The 20,390-nt window shown below is 39.7% G+C and overlaps 1 protein-coding gene across 3 annotated transcripts in view; it reads left to right on the top strand.

Moving 5' to 3' along the window:
• The first annotated feature begins 1,882 nt into the window (after nucleotides 1-1,882).
• Nucleotides 1,883-20,390, top strand: part of ergic1 (endoplasmic reticulum-golgi intermediate compartment 1) — a 96,995-nt gene continuing 78,487 nt past the window's right edge. The window contains exon 1 of one of the 3 annotated variants that reach the window (XM_041193579.1): nucleotides 1,883-2,023. In XM_041193579.1, coding sequence (XP_041049513.1) covers nucleotides 2,004-2,023 — 20 coding nt within the window. In that variant the 5' untranslated portion in view covers nucleotides 1,883-2,003. Of the gene's footprint in view, nucleotides 2,024-2,157; nucleotides 2,375-20,390 lie in introns of those variants that run through there. The other 2 variants (XM_041193580.1, XM_041193578.1) reach the window with 2 other exon arrangements.

The following is a 20,390-nucleotide window of genomic DNA, read 5'->3' as shown; positions in this document are numbered from 1 at the left end:
CTGCCTTTTAAATCTTTGAAAAAATGTCTGAAGTTTTAAATAAATGATTGCTTGCTATTTCTCTCTGTCTGTTGACATAAGCCTGAGGGTTTTCATGACTGGACTAGTGCCACATGGCTGATTTCACAACCATTCATTATCACAGTAGGGTGCCTGCTGTTTCACAGTTTCATTGACAGCTACAAGTGGTTATAGACTTTATGGCGTAGGACTATAAATTCCAATGCTTGTTGATATAAGGAATTGTGCACTTGAATGAAATGTTTGTCATAAGGCTTTATTTGGTTGAAGGAATGTAAATTTCGTAAATGAGTTTTTTATGACTGAGTGTTTTATCAATATGGTGATGTCTGCAATAGATGCTTAGAAATTTATTTTATCTCATTCCTGCGTGGGTCCTGAGGTCTGCCCATGGTGGATCTTAGGTGAGTTGGCCTGGTAGGTGTAGGGGAACAGGATAGTGGGTGAGGGGGAATGGGTTGACATAAGTTGGAAGTAAGTTGGCACAGGGGCTATAAGGGACCATGGTGGGTGGGTGGAGGAGCATCAGTTGGCATATGGATGGAGAATTAGGGCTGGAGGGATGTTTTTATTTTTGAAGTTTCGGCATATTGCAGGAACCCGGGGCAGGTCTTCTGCCCAGCCCGCCTCCACAGCTGGCACCCTCTCAGTTCTTTCTGGGTTGCCCACCTCAACTTCTAATTCAGCCTACCCACAACCCCGCTCCCCCCCCCCCACCCCCCCCCCCTCACTCCCACTTCACCTGGGTCAATGATCTGACCCTTGGGCAATCATTTTTAAAGGTTGGATTTGTGGAGCTGGGAGTTCTCCTGTCTCTGCGCACCTGACCTGCGAACGAAAATCTGGGCCTGAAAATCTTGTCCCATAGCAACAAGGCGGGCCTTTTAAACAACCTTGGCACCCAGTAGCCTCTGTGGCTGCCCCCAGACTTTCTCCTGGGTTAGCTGGCCTGACTCCAGCCTGCACCTGCTCCCCCACAATGAAAATCCCATCCTTGCGGGCATTCCCTCCCAAGGCGGGCAGGCCAAGCTAGGAATTTTCCGGACTCCTGTTACCTGTCTTGAGGATGAAAATCCAGGCCTAAGTGTTCGACTACTACAGAATCTGGGCACTCCACTGCTCCTGATGTCATAATAATTACTGCTGTGGTAAAGCTCAGTATAATTTCTTCAATAATCACGACCATCAAGCTTGTCCTATATAATTAAAAATCTCTAAAATCAAATGCTATTTTCCAATATTTTTTCTATTCCTCCCCTATTAATATTTACTCAGTTATCAAAAGGTGTACAAAATGACGTGGAGGCTACCAAATTATTACTCTCAATGGTTTTAAAGCTGACTTTTAGATATAATTTAACTTCCACACCTATGTTTCGCCAGTAATTAAATAAATGCCACCAAATTGTGATAATGTTTTTGTTTTGAGTTTTCACATTTTCTAACTATTATATATAAATGCACAAAACTTGAACAGTTCAAACCATGAGCAATATCTGAAGTGCCTCTACAAATTGTTGGTGGCGGGGGGGAGCAGGTCGAAACAGAAGTGGCCAAAATCCATTAGCCATGTAGAATTTAACATGTCAGATTGTTCAGCACTGCATCTCTAACAGTAGAATCCGTGGCAAAATCATTGCGCCTGCACCTCTACCTCATCTTTCCTGTCTTCTTTGGCCATTTGGCTCTCGTGTCGACAATGGTGGGGGCGGGGGGAGGCGAGGAGTGCTGTCACTTTCTTCTACAAAGAAAGAGAGTAAAAGAACAACCCCCTGGCACCAACTTTACTGTACTAATCAGACCGGAAAAAGAGTAGAGACCTGTTTCTCAGCGCAGCCAATAGCGAAATGCAAGGCGTCCAAGAGTGACGGTGCATCCGGGAGGCAGCCGGCGGGCTCCAGATAAAGTTGCCCACTTTACCTTTGATAATTTCCACTACATTAATTGTCTTGTTGATTTGGTTACAGTTTAAAGCCGCCGGGATGGCTTTCGACGTCAGGCGGTGAGTTGGGCTCGGGTTCGTGCATTAATAAATCGTTTATTTCTTGTGCAGGCGAAGCTTAGGGAGGATGCAGAGAATTTCTATTTTTTAAAGGAATGCTGCACAATTGTAACTGAGGGGTCCTTGTAGCTCCTGGAAAAGCTTCCATTTCGGGAACACACTGCAAAACCTCTGCAAGGAGCACCTGAGAGCTGTTACTGCCCTACACTGTGTTTGCAATTCTACTTCAGGATTTTATTTGGGCTTCTTTCGAGCTGAGGGATGCACCTTTCAGTGTTGTTTCTGACCCATGTTTCAGTGGATTTACACAGAAATTTACTGCCCATATCAGATCTGGAGCAGCTCCCCAATGTACGTGAGCACTTCAGCAAATACACATGTGTTGTTATAGCTAGTGTTAAAATGATGAAGAAAAAACCCCCCAGGATAATGCAATTTTCATGTGTTATAAAATGACTTGTATCTTCAGCTCTGTGAGTTGATCTTTGTAGTTGATTATATTTAGGATCCTTCCTTCCCTTGTGAACTGGAGTAGCTTTAATATATTAACACGTGGCGCTCGGTGATTTGTTCCAAGCTGGGTCCGGCTCTACCCGGAAGTTTTTTCTCTTGTTTTAAAATTGCAATTCAGAAACTATATGTGTTGTAATTTCAGTACAAGGGATAGAGGATTGAAGCAATGATGCAATTTTAACTTTTTTAGAAGTATTTCATACTTAACTGTTTTGCATTATTGATTAAAATCCTCTTTGACTTCCATATTTTGATTTGGAGCTTTTTTGTTAAATTAGGATTGGGATTAGGATTGGTTGTCCATTCCCTCCAAATTGTGTTTTAACCCCTTTACCCACAGGGTTCTGTTATAAATATCTTAACATGGGTTGGGTTATTGTTGTCAATACAGGTGTGTAATTACCTGGAAGTGAAGCTGCATTTAACCATTCAGAAGTACGTTTACAGTTTTGTATGTAGTACCACAGATGAATACCCTTCCTTCCCTCAGCCATTACTATAGGTGATAAGTGATTCTTTTAAAAGTGTTAAAGATGCCGTATCCTATGATTTTGGAGCTGAAATGCATTTTTTTAATGGTCTTCTGAGTATCAACCACCTTTAGGTTTTTACACCTAGGTGAATTTAAAGGCTTGTGAACTGCTCTTGTCAACCTCTGGTGACTTGCCCTAGTTTCTGATAGAGAACGAGAGGACAAGCAAAGATTGGAAGTCAGTAATACAAGAATACAAATCAATTGGAAATGAGAGTGAACTCTCACCTCACTACTCTGCAATAAAGCACATTGATGCATCTAAATGCTGGTGAATATGAATGCTCTTTCCCCCTGTTCCACACCTTCCCTCCCCACCTTCTAGTTTTATCCTTGATCTTCTTTCTCCTTGAAGTTGCTGTTTCCTTCTTTGCATATAGAGCTAATAGCGTTCTCCTATCTTCTCCCAGTGACCATTTTTCCTTTTTAAGTTAAATAATGAGTGTTAATGGCTGGTGGTGGACATCATTGCCAAATCCATTACTGTACATATGTTAATGTTAGAACACATGAACATTCAACAATCCTGGATATTTGGATAGTCTTTGGGAGCAGGAATCCTGATGTTTCTTTTTTCATTCATATTCCAGAGGTGCTGAATCTAATGGTAGTCTCCTTATTGCCACCCTGGCTAAGAACTAACTCCAGCTAAATCTGGGACCTTCTGTTGTGTGATCTAGCAGTTACCCATGTGGTGACATCATCTTACATTCTCTTTCAAACTTCATTTATCTCTCTCTCTCTTTTCTATCCTCCCCTCCCTTATTTGGTTTCTTGTATCTCAACAAAAGGATCAAGTGAACACATTTGAATATATATAAGAATTACTTGAGATATGTTTCCTTCCTTCCTATTCCTAACTGATGTTTGTAGCTGGTATCTCAGGGTGTGATGTTGCTTGGATGTTGTGATAAGTGATCAAGGGATAAAGAATGTTAGTGGAGGGTGGTCAGAAGAGCCAAAGTATTCTAGAATAATATGGATAGTAAATAGGATCGATATTTCTGACACTGGGAACTGTGTTCAGGTAACTGAACATTGTTATGACAAATTTGCAAGGGCAAAAGGAATGCAAACTACCCCCCCACCCCCCCACCAACTCTCCCCTTCAATTTGAAATCGTAAATGGATATGATAAATTGCTTTGATTTTGATGTGGTGAATGTTTGGATACTCTGTTTCTTGTGAGTGCTTACATCTTAACTGGATGTTACATTTTTAAATATCTGTTTTTCAGTCTTGAGTGCTGTTGCATCAAAAAGATTTTGAATAAGTGATCTAAAAGAGAGAATAATGTATTAATGAATTATGAAAATTAATATTGTTGAAAAGAGTGACATGTTGCTGAAGCTTTACATGTTGCACATAGGACAAATGCAAGAATGCCAAATTTCAAATGATCACAACAATTTATACTTCAGAAGAAAAGGATGCTGATTGATTGGCCGAGATATTGCCATGGAGAAAGCATGAAAGAACTATAGGCTCCCTGAGTTCCTAGTCAATTCAGGAAAGGTATGAGGCTTGAACATATTCCTTTGGTTGCGGGAAAAGGATCCCTACGTATGAATGTATATTGCTTCTAGCAAGTGTAAATGAGCCACGTAATGAGCTCGATGATTATATTAAATTGGTGTTTGTGTAGCTATTAGTGAGCAACATGCCTTATTTATGCTTGCTAGAAGTGATATACATTCATATGCCAAGGACCTGTTCTTTGCAAACAAAAGGAATATGTTCAAGCCTTGTGCTTTTTTGGGTGAAGTGTTGCTCCCTGAGCTTCAATCAGAGTCAACTTCCCAACCAATCAGAATCCTTTTCTCCTGTAATATAATATAAAATGTTGTGATCATTTGAAATTTTACATTCTTGCTTTGTTCTGATGAGTGCAAGAAGAAAAACTGCTGCAATATCTCTCTCTTTAAAGAAATATTAAAGTTGTGTAGTATCAAGTGGCGATATTAATGAGTTGTAGCACAAATTTCAGTAGCCTGTGGATGAACACACTGTCACAATGCCAAGCAAAATGTTGCTATGTTTCTGAAAGCATCAGAATTCATGTATTTATGCATTCATAAATGAGATACCAGCAAATGTGCTTAGACTGCGGTTAACACGTTTCAGCTTCTTCTGAAATGAATAGTTCTTGTTTTGGCCTTCAAAAGAGTGATTTTATAATCCAGATGGTCATCCAAAGAAAAGATTAAAAGCGTGTATGACCAAAGATGTCAGTTAAATGCAACAACTCTTGGTACAGAGTTTATTAGCCATGATCTAATATGGAGCTTTCAGATGTGGATAGTTTTTTGTTTCCCAGCCTAATATTGTGTCATCCTGCATTAGGGTTCCTACAGCTTCATATTCAGTGGGAAATGAACTATCAACCACATGTTCTATTAATAGAGTATACAGGATGTGCTTCAAATCCACAATGCACATTGTACTACAGCAAAATATTCATTATTTTACAATGAACCCACTCCAGAACCCCAACTTTCAAATGATTACATTCATATGTAACATGTGCATGTTTTTTAATGCATATCACATTTTCCTGATGAGGACTGCCACTGCACTATTTTTTTTCACGTTCTGTATCATTTAAAAAGGCTTTGATTTAATAATTACGAATGATACCTTTTCAGACTTGGTTGAATCCCATAATACTTTAGTTGAGCTCTTTCATAGCTTCTCTGAAAATCCTTTCAATGTCTTGAACATTTTATATATCATGATGGATAGCAACAGGATAAAAAAAAATAACTTGATGCCAAAAGTCACATGGGTGCAATTAAGCAGTGGTTTAGCCTGGAAAGTTTGCACATGTCACAGTCAGTCGTCTGCTACATATTTGGTTTGTTTAAAACCAGGACACTGCTCAAATTTTAATGCACATTTTCATCTTTGGGCGTTAAGAATGCAAGTAGGTGTTTGGCATGGTGCAGGGGTTTAATGGTTTGGCAGTGTTAATTATTAGGTATTGATGTACCATTGTGGAATTAGTGGTATTTGACCCTGCTTATTTTTTTCCTCATGCAGGGCCTCAAGTAGCTCACCTCCCAGGTGACTGCTTGGGCTGGATTTTCATGGTCCCAATCGGGGACCATGTTTAGTGGATGCTATTTAATGTTTCAATGGGTGGCTTTCATGTCATCCATAAAGAACAAAGTTAACATTTTATGAATAATAAAATGAATAATATGGTTATGTTTGTTTGAATAGCATATCTGCCAGAATTCTTCTTGACATTTTAAAATTGTGTTGGTTTTAATTTTATTGTATTGCAGCAATTTTTGAAATATTGCATAGCAAGTGTGTGGAAGGGACTATTTGCATGGAATTAATTTTGCCCCCTGGGGTTTGAGTTGCATATAGGAAATGGGCTGCAGCAACGGCTGTATGGTGGTTTCATTACAAGGAAGTATTAAAAAGGATTGGCAAACTCTTTTGTTAGTTCCCATACTGGATAATGTGCTATTTTATAAATAAACTGCTAACAGTCATCTATGCCATTTCGTAGATCAAAATTCAATTTGTAAATCAGTGTAATACATAATATATTATAACTTTACTGTTTCTGCAACTATGCTTCGTTTTGGCAAATAAAGCTGGTTTATTGATTTTGCTACAATATTATTTTGCCAATGGGAGATGCATATTGCATACCTCAGCAATGTTGTCAGTAGGAAAAATATCACGGTTCAGACAACATGCATTTATATAGTTAAATTCAGGCCTGCCATAGGTACCTTCTCTGGCCAAGTATCGTTGAAAAAAGACATGTAGAAGCTTTTCGTCTTGCACTCATCATTCGCAAGAATACCAAATGTAAAGGGGACAACGGTTAATACTTCTATTATTGCAGAAAGGTAAGCTCGATAGAAAATAAGTAGCACACCACATTAGCTTACATCAGCAGCTTATCTTTAACCAGGCACACAGACTCAGTGGCTGAATAGCCTCATTCTGTACTGTACTTTCCTGCGATTCTATTACCTTCTGATTTCCTCTAGCATTTTTATCCTCTTCAACTCGGGGAAATAGAATTATTATTTAACAAAATAATTTTGTTCTCTTGCTCTCCTTGCCCAAGTTTTTGGTCGTCTGTCCTAATATCTCCTAATGTGACCTGGTGTCAGATGACCATCTTGTGAAGTGCAGTGGATTTTTTCACCACCTTTTTAAAGGTGCTCTGTGACTGCAAGTTGTTCTTTCTATTTCTATTCCTATCCCAATGTCTCTTGAAGCAAATTTGTGAAAACTCACTTTGCTCAAAAAGTCCAATGCAAAGATAGTTCAACTGAACTCAGAAATGTGGCAATTGTGCGGTGCTGAATTTATTACCAAAAAATTATTTCCAGCAATAGTGACAAACCTATAACCACAACTACTCCGGCTGTCTTCAAGTATCATCCAGATTTGGAAGCCAGCAACAACCTGCATTTATATTATAACTTGAACATGGAAAATGTTGCAAAGTGCTTTACTGAGTGGGGTGGGAGGGGTTGGAATAAATCGGATGAAGGAACCAATGCTGGGAAAAACTGGGAGAGTTTGGCAAGATGGTTAAAAGGATGGATTGGGAAAAGAATTTAAAGATGAAAAATGAAACAGATTAATTGGGTTCACAACTGTGGGGCAAGGGAATTGAAAACATTACGAATTGTGGGGCAAAGAGACTGGTGAACATAAGGACGAATGGCAGGGCTGAAGGATATGCACGGTGATAAATTCATTAATTTTATTGCTGAGTGATTTTTCACAGTACGCTCGGACAGAAGTCAAAAAGTTCACATTCACCACGCTTCACTGAAATTATAGTGATAATCCTTTTCTTTGTGTTTCTCTTTTCGGCTTCATGAGGAACTTGATCTTAAAAATATTGACAGGAAGCGGCTATCTTATTGCAGTTGTAGCATGGTGTTTTTTGTGCCAATGCTCTGTTGACAGATATGCAAAAATGTGATTAAGGTGACCAGAAAGCCGCTTCCCCTGCAGCAAAGAATGGCCCAGGGGTTACCCCTGAATTTGCAGGTCAGTTATCAGTATTTCGGTTTCTAACATGATGTGTGGGTTTGGTAGTAGGGGTGACAATTTTTAACTGCTTTGAAAGAAAGGGGAAAAAGTACTGTTCCACTTGGAAACCTCTGAGCATATCCTGGTGCTTTACTTGTTCAAATCTAGATTTCTAAGCTATACTCTAATTAGAGTGGAGAGTAAACACTAGTACTTGACATTTTGTGGTCATAATGTTTGAATTGCTTTAAATGATAATTGACACTGGGGAGCGTTGTTGTTATAATTGATATTTGAGATGGGTCTGCATCTGGCACTTTATGAAAATTACTTTTTTAATATTTTAAATATTGTATTGATTTGTTCTGTCGTACTGTCAAGGACATACATTTCTATAGACTGGAGAACAAGGTTTTAAATTTGGCAAGTGACTGACTGCAAACGGCACAAAACATCATTAGTAGAATAAACTATCGCCTTGAGACTTGAGATGCATTAAGCCTTGTGATACAGTAGACTCAATAACTTTGCAGCACATTTCTTTATGTATGGCTTTTCCAATTATCAAAGATTTAAAATGACCATTGTTCCCTTTTATAGTAAAGCAGTAAATGCTTTAATTTAGAAACTGGTCTTAAATTGCACTACATAACATAAATTTTTACATATTTTCAGATCAAATCTTTAAGGCATTAGCCTAGATTTTCACCAGTTGGGTTGACTTGGAATCCTTATAAAAATGATGGTTGTGTCCTGATTCTGGGATTCCTGAGCTCTTTGATTTTCAGGAGTGCCTTTAAAGGGTGTGGCTTGGTTCCTGTCAAAAGCCTGCATCCGGCACTCCCGACTTGACCAGCTCCATTGCAGAGATAGGCATATCCTACTCCTATGCAATTTTCATGGAGTTGGGCCAGATTGTTAATGAGCTGTGGCTCACAGGCCCTCAGAGAAGTTGTGAACCCTAGTGTGCAGGAGGGGACCTTTTAAAAGGTAAGTTCAAAAGGTGTTCCTCATGCCCCCCCAATTCATCTCTTAAGGATGCCCTCATGCTCCTTATGCCAAGTCCTGCCTTCCAAGTCTACCCTTTCATCCACCCCAATAACCCCTCATACCCCCTACGCCAATTCTATGTCCATTGAGCCATTATACACTGTCTAGGACCAATGAACCCTATAATTTACAGTAGGGTGTGTTTTTTAAAAAAGAAGTTTAAAAAAATTTCATTCATGACCTTCTCCTATATTTGAAAAAAAGTCATTTCACTACAAGCTAATTAAAGTGTCAATCATCCAGACCCTTTAAAGCATCAATAACAAAAATCACAAACTATTGAAACTATTTAACTTATGTAAACAAACATTGTGAAATTGACAGCAAAGATCAGAGAGCTGGGGCTGTCAATCAAACAATGTTTGCTCTGGGGCACAACTCTAGTACTCTAATGGTTGTCTGGGCTTTCAGCCAAACCTCATTTTGCACTTAAAGTTGTTTTTACACATCCCACTATACATTACATTCATTGGTTCCATCAAGACAGTATATAATGGTATGGAAGCGCCATGGATTAGCATAGAGGCTATGAGGGACAGTGGAGTGGGTGGAAGGGGAGAGCTTGGTATAGGGGGCATAAGGTGCTATGGAGGATGGGTCGGAGGCTGAAATTGGCATGAGGGATCATTTGGCATGGATGGGGCCTAGGGAGTGTTTTGAGGGTGAAGGGATGTGAGGGGTGAAGGATGCAGGGCCTTTGTTTTTATTTTAACTGGGACAAAGCTCCATGGCATCAAGGTGCCATGTGGCACCTTTAAAACAGCCCGCTTTGGCACCTGGCAGCTCATGTGGCTACCTCCAAACTTTTCCCCGGGTCAGCTGGTCGACTCCAGCCGGCTTGTGACTAAGGTTACTTGTGACTAAGTTACACTTACTAGTCCTAGTGAGGACCAAGATCTCAAACATGAGACTAAGGTCGTGGCTTACTGGGTAGCAGTGATCCTGGTACTCCTATGTGCTTTGGAGACTTGGACAACCTACAGCAGATACTTCCAAAGCACTGGAGAAGTACCACCAATGTTGCCTTCACAAGTTCCGCCAAATCAGATTGTAGGAAAGAAGGTCCAACAGCAGCATCCTCTCCCAAGCCAACAAGCCCAGCATCGAGGCGCTAATCATGCAAAATCAGCTCCAATGGGCGGGCCATGTCGGTCGTATGCCTGACACCAGACTCCTGCTCTACTTGGAACTTGCAGGACACTCCCAGGAGGACAGCAAAAACACATTCCCAAAGTATCCCTGAAGAGGTCAACCATCCCCACCCAATCATGGGAGTTCCTGGCCTGAGACCAACTAAACTGGAGAAGCTTCACACAGGAAGGCATCGAACACCTCGAGAGACTTCATCAGGAGCACACAGAGGCAAAGTCGAGGCGTCGGAGAGAGCGCGCAAACCTTCAAACAAATCGCCCACCCAAAGCTTCAAGCACCACCTGCCCTGTATGTGGCACAGTCTGCAGATTGCGTATTGGACTTATCTTTCATCTCAGAACCCATGGAAGCAGAGTGTCAGCAAGTCATCCTTCTCCCTGAGGGACTGCCTGAGGGACGAAGGCACCTACTAAGATTTTGTAGTCTGAAGAATTTAAATTGAACTCTGAAGCTCTGAACACAGCTGCTTACCAGAAGAATACATAAAAAATATCTATTTGGCTACTAAGCAACCGCTCTGCTGCATAGAGCCAACATTAGCAACTAGTTAATGGACAGGGTGGAAGTCGGATCAAGGGGAATTTTGCATTGAACCCTTTCTTGTGCGCAGCAAGGTGCAGCTTTATTACATGCAGTTTTTGAACTTTTGCTGCATGCTGTTAAAATTGGGTTCTTTGTTCCATTTGCCAGAGGCAGTGATTATAAGGAACCACTTGTAAAAAAAAAACTGCTGATTTTGCAGTGCTCATTACAAATACATTGCTATTATGAGTCAAGATTTTCTCTGATTATTAGAAACAGATTGCAGGAAGTTTCATTAGCAAGAACAATAATAAGCAAATGTAAGGAAAACCTGCATATTATATAGGCAGTATATAGAATAAGCACAATGTAGCAGCCTGTCATAATATAATTCATGCACAATGATTCCTAATAAGGTGGTCAATGACTGTTTTACTGAAGAGTACGAATTCTGGCTCTTAATAATCCCATCTTCACTGTTTTCACAAGTGTCAGCTTTACTGGTGCAGTGATCGAATTGTTGCTCTTCATATCTGAGATCCAAAAGTGAAGGCTCTTTTTCTATCCATTATCTATCTCTCTTCTCAATTTCCCCCTCTTTTTTTTTCAACTCTTTTTACTGTCCCCTTACTGCTCTCACTTCCCTCTCCGTTCTCTTGCTCACTTGGTCCCCCGCCTTCCCCTTTTTCTGTGCTGTCTCCTTTGTCTCTCCTTTTATCTTTCGGTTTCTCCTCTCGTCTTTTCTCTGCATTCATCACTGTTTTCTTTGTTTTTGTACTCTCCCTCCCATGAACCATTACAGCACATAGGGGGGCCTATCATATCCATGCTGGGTGTGTGCTAGAACAATCCAAAACTGCAGTCCTACTTTCTCCTTTATATCTGTAGCCCTGTATCTTCTGGTTTTGTATATCAATCCACTTTCCTATTGAAATTTGCAATGATCCCTGCCTCAGCCACTCCCGTGTGTACATTCTCACGGAATGAGGGAAACTGGGAAGTTGCTTTCATTTTATGAGGTGACTTTTAGGTTTGAATTTCATTTTGTTGAAATCACTTGGCTCCTTCCGATTCTGTTGTGTGATTGTTATCGTTGTTGTCTGGGAAACAGAAGTGACTAATCAAAGGCAACGGTGATGAGGAAAGTTGAATAATGAAAGCATTTGGCCTTTGTGGTTGTCCCAGTTGTGAGAAATTTGGGGTCAAGTACAACTGTTCAGGTCTTATGTTAAAATGTACTTTTACATTTTGCTTATTACACCAGTGTGTTATTAATAAGACATGATCAATATTTCTATCATAAAATTCAAACCTAAAAGTCCCCTTTTAAATAATAGCAACTTTCTAGTTTCCCTCATTCTGTGAGAATGTGTATACGTGGAGTGGCTGAGGCAGAGATCAATGCAAATTACAATAGAAAAGTGGATTGATATGCCAAACCAGAGGAAGATACAAAACTACAGATATAAAACTTGGCAGATGGAATTAATGTGGGAAAATAACCTTATTTTTGTATTTCATGAAGATGACACAACTGAAGCAAGTGGTATGGGGAGAAGTTGTTTAATAATGATGCCATTGTAACTGCTTCCCAAACTTCATTTTATTATGCATTGCATTAACAACAACTTGCATTTTATATAATGCTTTTAATGTGGAAACTCAAACTGGGTACATAAGTGGGTTATTGGCAGGAAGAATAGAGGAGCTGAATTTTATTTAAATGGAGAAAGACTGCAGAAAGCTGCAGCACAGAGGGATTTGGGAGTCCTTGTGCATGAATCACAAAAAGCTAACATACAAGTTCAGCAGGTAATAGGGAAGACAAATGGAATGTTGGTCTTTATTTCAAAGGAATGGAGTATAAAAATAGGGAAGTCTTGCTAAAACTATACAAGGCATTAGTTGGACCATATCTCGAATACTGTGTTCAATTGTGGTCCCCTTATCTAAGGAAAGATATACTGGCATTGGAGGCAATCCAGAGAAGGTTCACTAGGTTGACCCTGGGTATGGAGGGATTTTCTTATGAGGAGAGGTTTAGTAGGTTGGAGTAATCATCGGAGTTTAGCAGAATGAGAGGTGACTTTATTGAAACATGTAAGATTCTTAGGGGGCTTGACAGGGTAGATGCTGAGAGGTTGTTTCCCTTTGTGGGAGAGCCTAGGACCAGAGGGCATAATCTCAGGGGTCTCCCATTTAAGACAGAGATGAGGAGGAATTTCTTCTCTGAGGGTTGTCAATCTGTGAAATTTTTTACTGTGGAGGGCTGTAGAGGCTAGGTCATTAAGTATATTCAAGGCTGAGATAGACAGATTTTTAATCAGTAAGGGAATTAAGGGTTATGGAAAAAAAGGCAGGAAAATGGAGTTGAGGATTATCAGATCAGCCATGATCTCATTGAATGGCAGAGCAGACTCAGAGAGCCGAATGGCTTACTTCTGCTCCTATGCCTCATGGTCACTTGTGACGTTAGGTCACACTGGTGCAGTATAAATCCTATTGCATCATACACTTTTTTCCTTTGTAAATTAGTTCCTGTTAATATTGCTAATTGTTTAAATAGTGAAACAATATCCTTATGAAGGAATTTGATATGTTGAAGCTTTATGGAGAGTGACCAGCATGATTCTGGCACTTAGCTCTTAAAACATAATTAAGCCTCAGTTTGTGCAAAATGGTTAAGTAAATGAAATGAGACAATCTGCTAATAGAATAGCTGCCGGATGGCAGAGATCAAGAAATATGAAGAAAACAATATTCAGTCTACTTTACTAGCAAACCTTAGGGTTAGTAAAAGTTGAAGCTCAATGTTTTTGGTCAGCCATACATGTGTAAATCCATTTTTTAAATTGGGAAGTAAGAATACATTTTATGTGCACGCCAGTCTTCTGTGGAGCAAAACCAGCAGACCATTTTAGTTTAGCTAAAAGCAAAATACTGTGGATGCCGGAAATCTGAAACAAAAACAAAAAATGCTGGAAAAACTCAGTCGGTCTGAAGAAGGGTCATACAAACTCGAAACCTTAACTCTGTTTCTCTCAGTCAGATCTGCGGAGTTTTTCTAGTATCTTCTGTTATTATTTAGTTATTTTATTTATTTTAGTTATTTTATTTATTTTATTTTCATGACAGTGTATACAGATCATGGAAGATTCAGGAAAGTCATTGGACCAAATTGTTTATTTTTTATTTTTCTGCTTTTTTAAGCATGTTTGTGGAAAACATACATGCATTATACTGGCCATGCACATAAACGAACATTAGCAATAATCCAAAAACAAAGAAAATGTTGTTGCTTTGTTTCAGAGCGATGGTGTAGTGGACTTAAATCACACTCTCTGCAGCTGGTGACTTGGTGGTGGCTTTATTGTGTGTCTTTGGAGGAATTTAATTAGCCACGGACATTCTGCCTTGCGGATAAGAGGATGTGACCTCGTGGCTGCAAAGTCGGCTACATGAGTGACTTCAAGCATCTGAATATCATCACAAAGATTAGAACGGATGAGGCAGGATGACATTTGGGCCATCCAGTTCCTTACATAAAATCTACAACCCCCATTTCCACTCCCAAAGAGGTGCTGTAGATGTGAATATTGTATGCATTTACATTTGGTTCAGGATTGATGTGAAGGAAGAAGCACTGTGTATCCTAGAAACTAGTAGGTAATTATGTTGGCCATCTCTCCTGGTCATAGCAGGATCCCCTGCAGTAAATGGATCAGATGAGCGTATTGAGCTACTATGGAAAGAAAAAAGCTCAAACAAATAAACGTGTGCAGAAGATAAAAACGCTTGGCATTTGTTCACCAGGGCTAGAGTAGTGTACTATTTGTTGCAACTGAGAAAAATATTTAGGCTTTTGTTGCCCCTTGATTCATTAATCTCATCAGATATTGGCTAAGCGCGATGTGATCTTTTCTGTACAGTAACCCTCATTCAAGAATGAATAGCCTCCAACCTCATATTTAGAATGGAAATTGTCGAATGTCCTTGTGGAGGACAGCAAATTAAACTTTCACTGGCATATCCTGCCATTTGGATTATGACAAGAGAGCAGACTTTGAGTTGCTCCTGAAGAAAACCTGCACCTCCAACAATTTTTACAGCTGTTTAGCCTGTGATCACCTTCTGCATGGGAGAACTGTCAGTATCCAGTCTCATAATTATATCTGAATATTAATAATATAGCGATGTTGGGGCTAATTTGTAAAGTGTTGTAGTTGGGCATTAATAAAAAGTGATTACGTTTTCTCTGACGCTAATAGTTTGAGAGGAATTTATAGTAGGGGTAAGTGAAGAAAATATTTTGAATGAGAAGTGTGCATCTATTGTGTGTGTGTATGTAATTGCTTAAGTGTGAATAAAAGTGTAAACTCTTTTCTCTTGTAATATACAGTTGAAGTTGGCTGAATATTTACTTCATAATTTTAGCACCTCTGATCACAAATATTTGCAGAAGAGATCGTATTGAATCATGTGCCTTATTTCGGGCTAAACATGCATGTCAGCAATTGACTAAAGCAATATTTTTAATTTCTAGCATAGAACATTTTTTATCCCTTCACTTGATAAGAAAGTATCACTACCTACTGTTTCCATAGAAATGGCAGTGTCGACTTTCAGCTTGTGTATGTTAGTAATAGCAGCACAATCTGGGAGAAATGTGACATACCAGTGCAAAAGATTGATAAATTTTAAACCTCTGCGTTACAGCCAATGCCCCTTGTCTTTTTATTTTCCACAATCTTTTACATTGTTTAATAATTCAATTTTATGGATCAGGCACCACTCATAAAACTGGTTGCACCTCCAGGATGACATTGCAAGATTTGCCAATTGTGCTGCTTCAGGAGGACTCTTCAAATTGCACCATTTTTTTCTTAGGTGTACAGGCACTAGTAGGAAAATTTTAGAAGTTTTCTTTATAACAAAATAATTAGTAAGAAACTAACTTGTGTACACAAACTACACTATTAAATGGCTCAGTATATTTTTTAAGACATTTTCAATGATTTTTAAATTGGTTACTGTTTGGTGGAGAACTGGCCACTTTACTTAAAAATGCTTATTTTTGGTGAAAAATCCATTTCCAGCCATACGAATAAAACTGCACCAGGTGGCCATTCTTCATCTTTACTATAAAGAACACTTTTTAATAGCAGAAAAAGAAAAAAAGTGATGTCTTCAGGTTCCCAGGTGCTCAAAATACATACACTTTTAGACAAAAATACTGGAGCTGACACTGACTATATATTTCTGGCAGCTCTCCAATGCTGGAAATTCTCAGGTCAGACCAGTTCTATGGAGGGAGAAACAGAGTTAATGTTTCCGCTTAATTCTTCACAAATGCTGCCTGATTATTTTCAGTATTTTTACGTTTTTACTTCAGATTTCCAGCATCCCCATTATCTTGCTTTGTACTAGATAAATACGCGACCAGTAACAAACTAGAAATTAGAGAGAGAGAGATCGACAGCCACATGATCATGGTTTTTCCAGATGAGAATACAACACCAATCAGTCTACCTTGCGCAGAGATCTTTTCTTCACGTTATTGCCTCATGATTCCTTCTTCCCCTTGCTCCTGCAAGAGGATATTTTAAATGGCAAAATTGTGGAGTGTACTTTTTTAAAAAATTCATTTATGGGATGTGGGTTTCGCTGGCTGGGCCAGCATTTATTGCCCACCCTTAGTTGCCCTTGAGAAGGTGGTGAGCTGCCTTCTGAAATGATGTGAAATGATCTATCCAGACATCTGAGACATGGCGATCATCCCAATCGCAGTCTTTAATATCATTTTGGTGGCAGAATGGACCTAATTATGGACTGGCTTTTACAGCCCCCTGGCAGGCGTGCTTTTGGTGAGGGGGGTGGGTGCATAGAATATGATGGGTGGCAAACCCATCACTTTCCTGCCCACCTCTGAACTGTCCCCATACTACGGTAGGTGGGTGGGTGCCGAAATCGGCAGCCCACTTGCCATTTTTCAATAATTAATGACCAATTGAGCTTGTTAATGAGCCAATTGACTCGGATTGCCCACCTTTGGTGTGGGTCAGCCATTTTTTAAACGTGTTTAAAAAGCAGTCTGCCTGCCCCCATGAAATCCAGCCCTGCATCTTCCTGGGAAGCTACACAGAATTCATGAGCCTCAAACTGAAGAAGTAAATGAAAACTTGCTGGAAGACATATCTTAACAAGATTAGCTTCCGTTTACATAGTGAATTTAAAGGTAGAAAAAATGTCCCAAGGCGCTTCAAAAGTTCAGGCAAAAAGGAACACGAAGCCAAGGCTCAAGTTTTGCCTTACCAGGAAGTTCAAAGTCACCAGGCACTACACACCCCATTTAGGTTGGGTGCCTTTCATCTTTGCAAATACCATAACATCCCTGGCAAGAGTCAGTGATTTGAACGGATGAGGCAGAAATGGCATTTCATACTGATTTGCATAGAAAGCATTAAAGTTAGGTGTGTTCCTGTAAAAAGCAAGGGACAGACTCCTTTAATGGTAAAGCTACAGCTGTCTTCTAACTTCTTGTCTCCTACTCTTCTCAATTCTGTTGACAGTTTGAAAAGCCGGTGTTGGTCTTTTCATCGCCCTGGATCAAAATCCTGGAACTCCCTACCAAACAGCACTGTGGGTGTATTTACACCACATAGACCACAGCATTTAAAGAAGATGACTCACCACCACCTTCTTAAGGGCAATTAGGGATGGGCAATAAATGCTGACTTTGTCAGCTATGTGCAAATCCCATGAACAAATTTAAAAAAAATGAAAGTGTGGGGGCAGAGGTGCATGAATGAATGATGACAGATAATAGAAACAAATTGAAAAATCCCAAATGTGTCATGGAAAGGGAGCATGAGGCTAACAAAATGGAGGGAGGTTGATTTGCTGCTGGCAGGTTGGATGGAAAAAGCTTTGCTGACAAGCTCACAGTCTTGTGCTCTTCAAGTCATGAATATATGCAAAGGGCTGACATATTGGACATTGTATTTTGGCCACCTGTGAGGAAATGTGGGTTTGTTATTTTACCTTGGAATATCCTGATGACATCACTGAACTGCAAGGAATCGGGAGCTGGCACTAATATCCAGTGCAACCTCCCTCTACTGAACTGTAGCCATTGGTCTTTGGGGTCCTCTGACCTGGATGCCAAACAGGCTGAGCCTTTCCTGCCTTATTTTCGAAAGCACCTCCATCTACTGTCTGTAAAACTGGCCGCCGTGTAGTTCTGCCTCCTTTTCCTTTGATTGCACCTTTTGAGCTGTTGAAATACTGAACTCCATGGCAGTACGAGTTCCTGCTGCCTACCACCCAATATGCAAAAGGATAATCTCAGGCAGCACTCTAATGGTAATCTGTCCACCATTATTGAAATTAGTTGACCTTGGAAAATAAGCTGGGGTTACACATGAAGTAAACAGAAGACTCCCTCACCCCGACCCCACCTTATGCCGGTGCAAGTCAAATGGGAGATCGGAGCCACTGGTTTCACCACGCCAACAGATCTACAAGATGAGCAGTGCCCCATCCTACAACTGAACTAAAATCAACTTGCAGGACTACAGAGATAGAGCAGGGAATGGGGGCTAACTGGATTGCTCTACAGAGGACTGGCTTTGACTCTGTGGACTCCTTTGCTGTTATAACTCTATCTACTTCACACCCAGGGAAGATTGGTAATTTTCTTTTTCATTCCTGGGATGTCAGCATACCCATCCCTAGTTCAGAAGGCATTTAAGATCTGGAGGCTGGAGTCACATGTAGGCCAGACCAGATAAGGATGGCAGATTTCCTTCCCTAAAGGTCATCATTAGACTTTTAATTCCATATTTTTATTGATTCAAATTCCATCTGCCATGGCGGGATTCAAACCTGGGTCCCCAGGGTCTCTGGATTACTAGCCCAGCGACAATGCCACTACGCCATTGCCTCCCCCTATATAGTTAGAATAAATCCCTTGCGATTGGCTTTGGGCTCGGTGTGGGTGGTGAGGAGGTGAAAGAAAATTGCAAATCTAAAAGTATGTGGCAAATCTTGCTTTTAGCGAATTTTAAAACCATTCTCATCTTGACCCAGTTTGTTTTCAGCTTGTCTTCCATCCTTTCTCCAACCCCCAGCCTAAGATTGTAAATGTTGGCAAGGCAGTTGCGAGAATGATTTAAAACAAGTGTCAGTAGAATCCTTGGAGCATCAGACAATTCAGAAAAAAACTTCTATTGGGATTACATTTTGGATAATGAGTGCACCCGTTAAATTGTTCCCTGTTGTTTTAGAATGACCTGAGATTATACATTTGAGAAACCTTCAAAGTCTATCACGCTATGTCATTTTGTGCATGCATGCTTTTGCTCACTTAAAAACATAGTTTAAGCAACAACAGCTTGCATTTAGATAGCACCTTTTTAATGTAATAAAACATTCCGAGACACTTAAGCAGCAAAGAAGGAAGTGCCGAGCAATGGGCAAGGTCTCTGAAGCAAAATGATTCATTATCATAGTTTTCAACTGTTGCTTTCTAAATCATTTGCAAGCTGATGCTAATATTCTCGTCGAGTTCAATCCTTGAACTATTTTTAAGCCCCATTGGAAGCAGCATGCTTTCGGTTTGATTGTACTACATATCCTCCGTTTGCAGAATAAATTAATTTTAAAATGTGTAAACTATCAAGTTTATAATGTGCATGTTATGCAGATTTAAAATATCTGTGGCGGGAGGGACAGTGAAAGAAGCAAAAATGTAAAATGTATATTGGCTCACAATAGAGTGCATATTGAAACAGTAGAAAAGGAGAAACAGATAAATCGACCAGAGTACAAGGAAGAAAAATTGAAACAGCTATGGCAAGTGAGAATACATTAAATTAGGCTGAAAGAAGAAATAAAAGAAAGTTAAAGGTTAAAATTAGAATAATAGCAGGAAGGGAAATGCCCCCAAAACGCAGAATAAGAATAGAAAGTTTCACTAAGAAAAATAACTAAGCTGCCAAAGTCCAAGGTTATAGCTTTGTTCATTTCTACTGTTTTTAAACATATCAAGAGCATTTAAAATATGATAAGCTGAACATTGTGCTGGTCTTTTCCTCTCTGTACTCTTCCTGTTAGTTAATGGATTATTAAAACTAAGGTGGAGAAAGTAATGAATTTGGAGATGTATGTTTGTACTTGCAGTGCTCAATGATGGCAAGTGTTAAATTTATTTTTGTGATCCTAGTGCTGCTTTATTGCAAGTATTTCTAATTAGTTCATCTGTCAATTTTAATACATTTTTTACATTTGCTGTTGTATGATCCCTGGAGTGATAAAAAGATAAACTGAACAGCAAGGGGAGTGGAATTGGAAGGTTTCTTCTTGGTTCTGAAGTGCAATTCAGGTGCATTTTTTTGTGCAGCTAGAAGTCACTACAGCTTCATCATCATCAAAGCCACTGTAGTCATTTGGGCTGCATTTTTCATGTAATACTTAGTTTCCACACAACAGCTGAAACGTTCAGCAGCTGGCCACATACCAGAGCAGACTATAGTTGGTTCCCTGGGCAGATGTCCATCATGACATTAAAAGAAATCTAAAAGT

Source organism: Carcharodon carcharias, chromosome 8 (assembly GCF_017639515.1).
Source record: "Carcharodon carcharias isolate sCarCar2 chromosome 8, sCarCar2.pri, whole genome shotgun sequence".
Taxonomy (NCBI): domain Eukaryota; kingdom Metazoa; phylum Chordata; class Chondrichthyes; order Lamniformes; family Lamnidae; genus Carcharodon; species Carcharodon carcharias.
The sequence above is the reverse complement of the archived record's forward strand: the minus strand, read 5'-3'. Positions and strand labels throughout refer to the sequence as shown.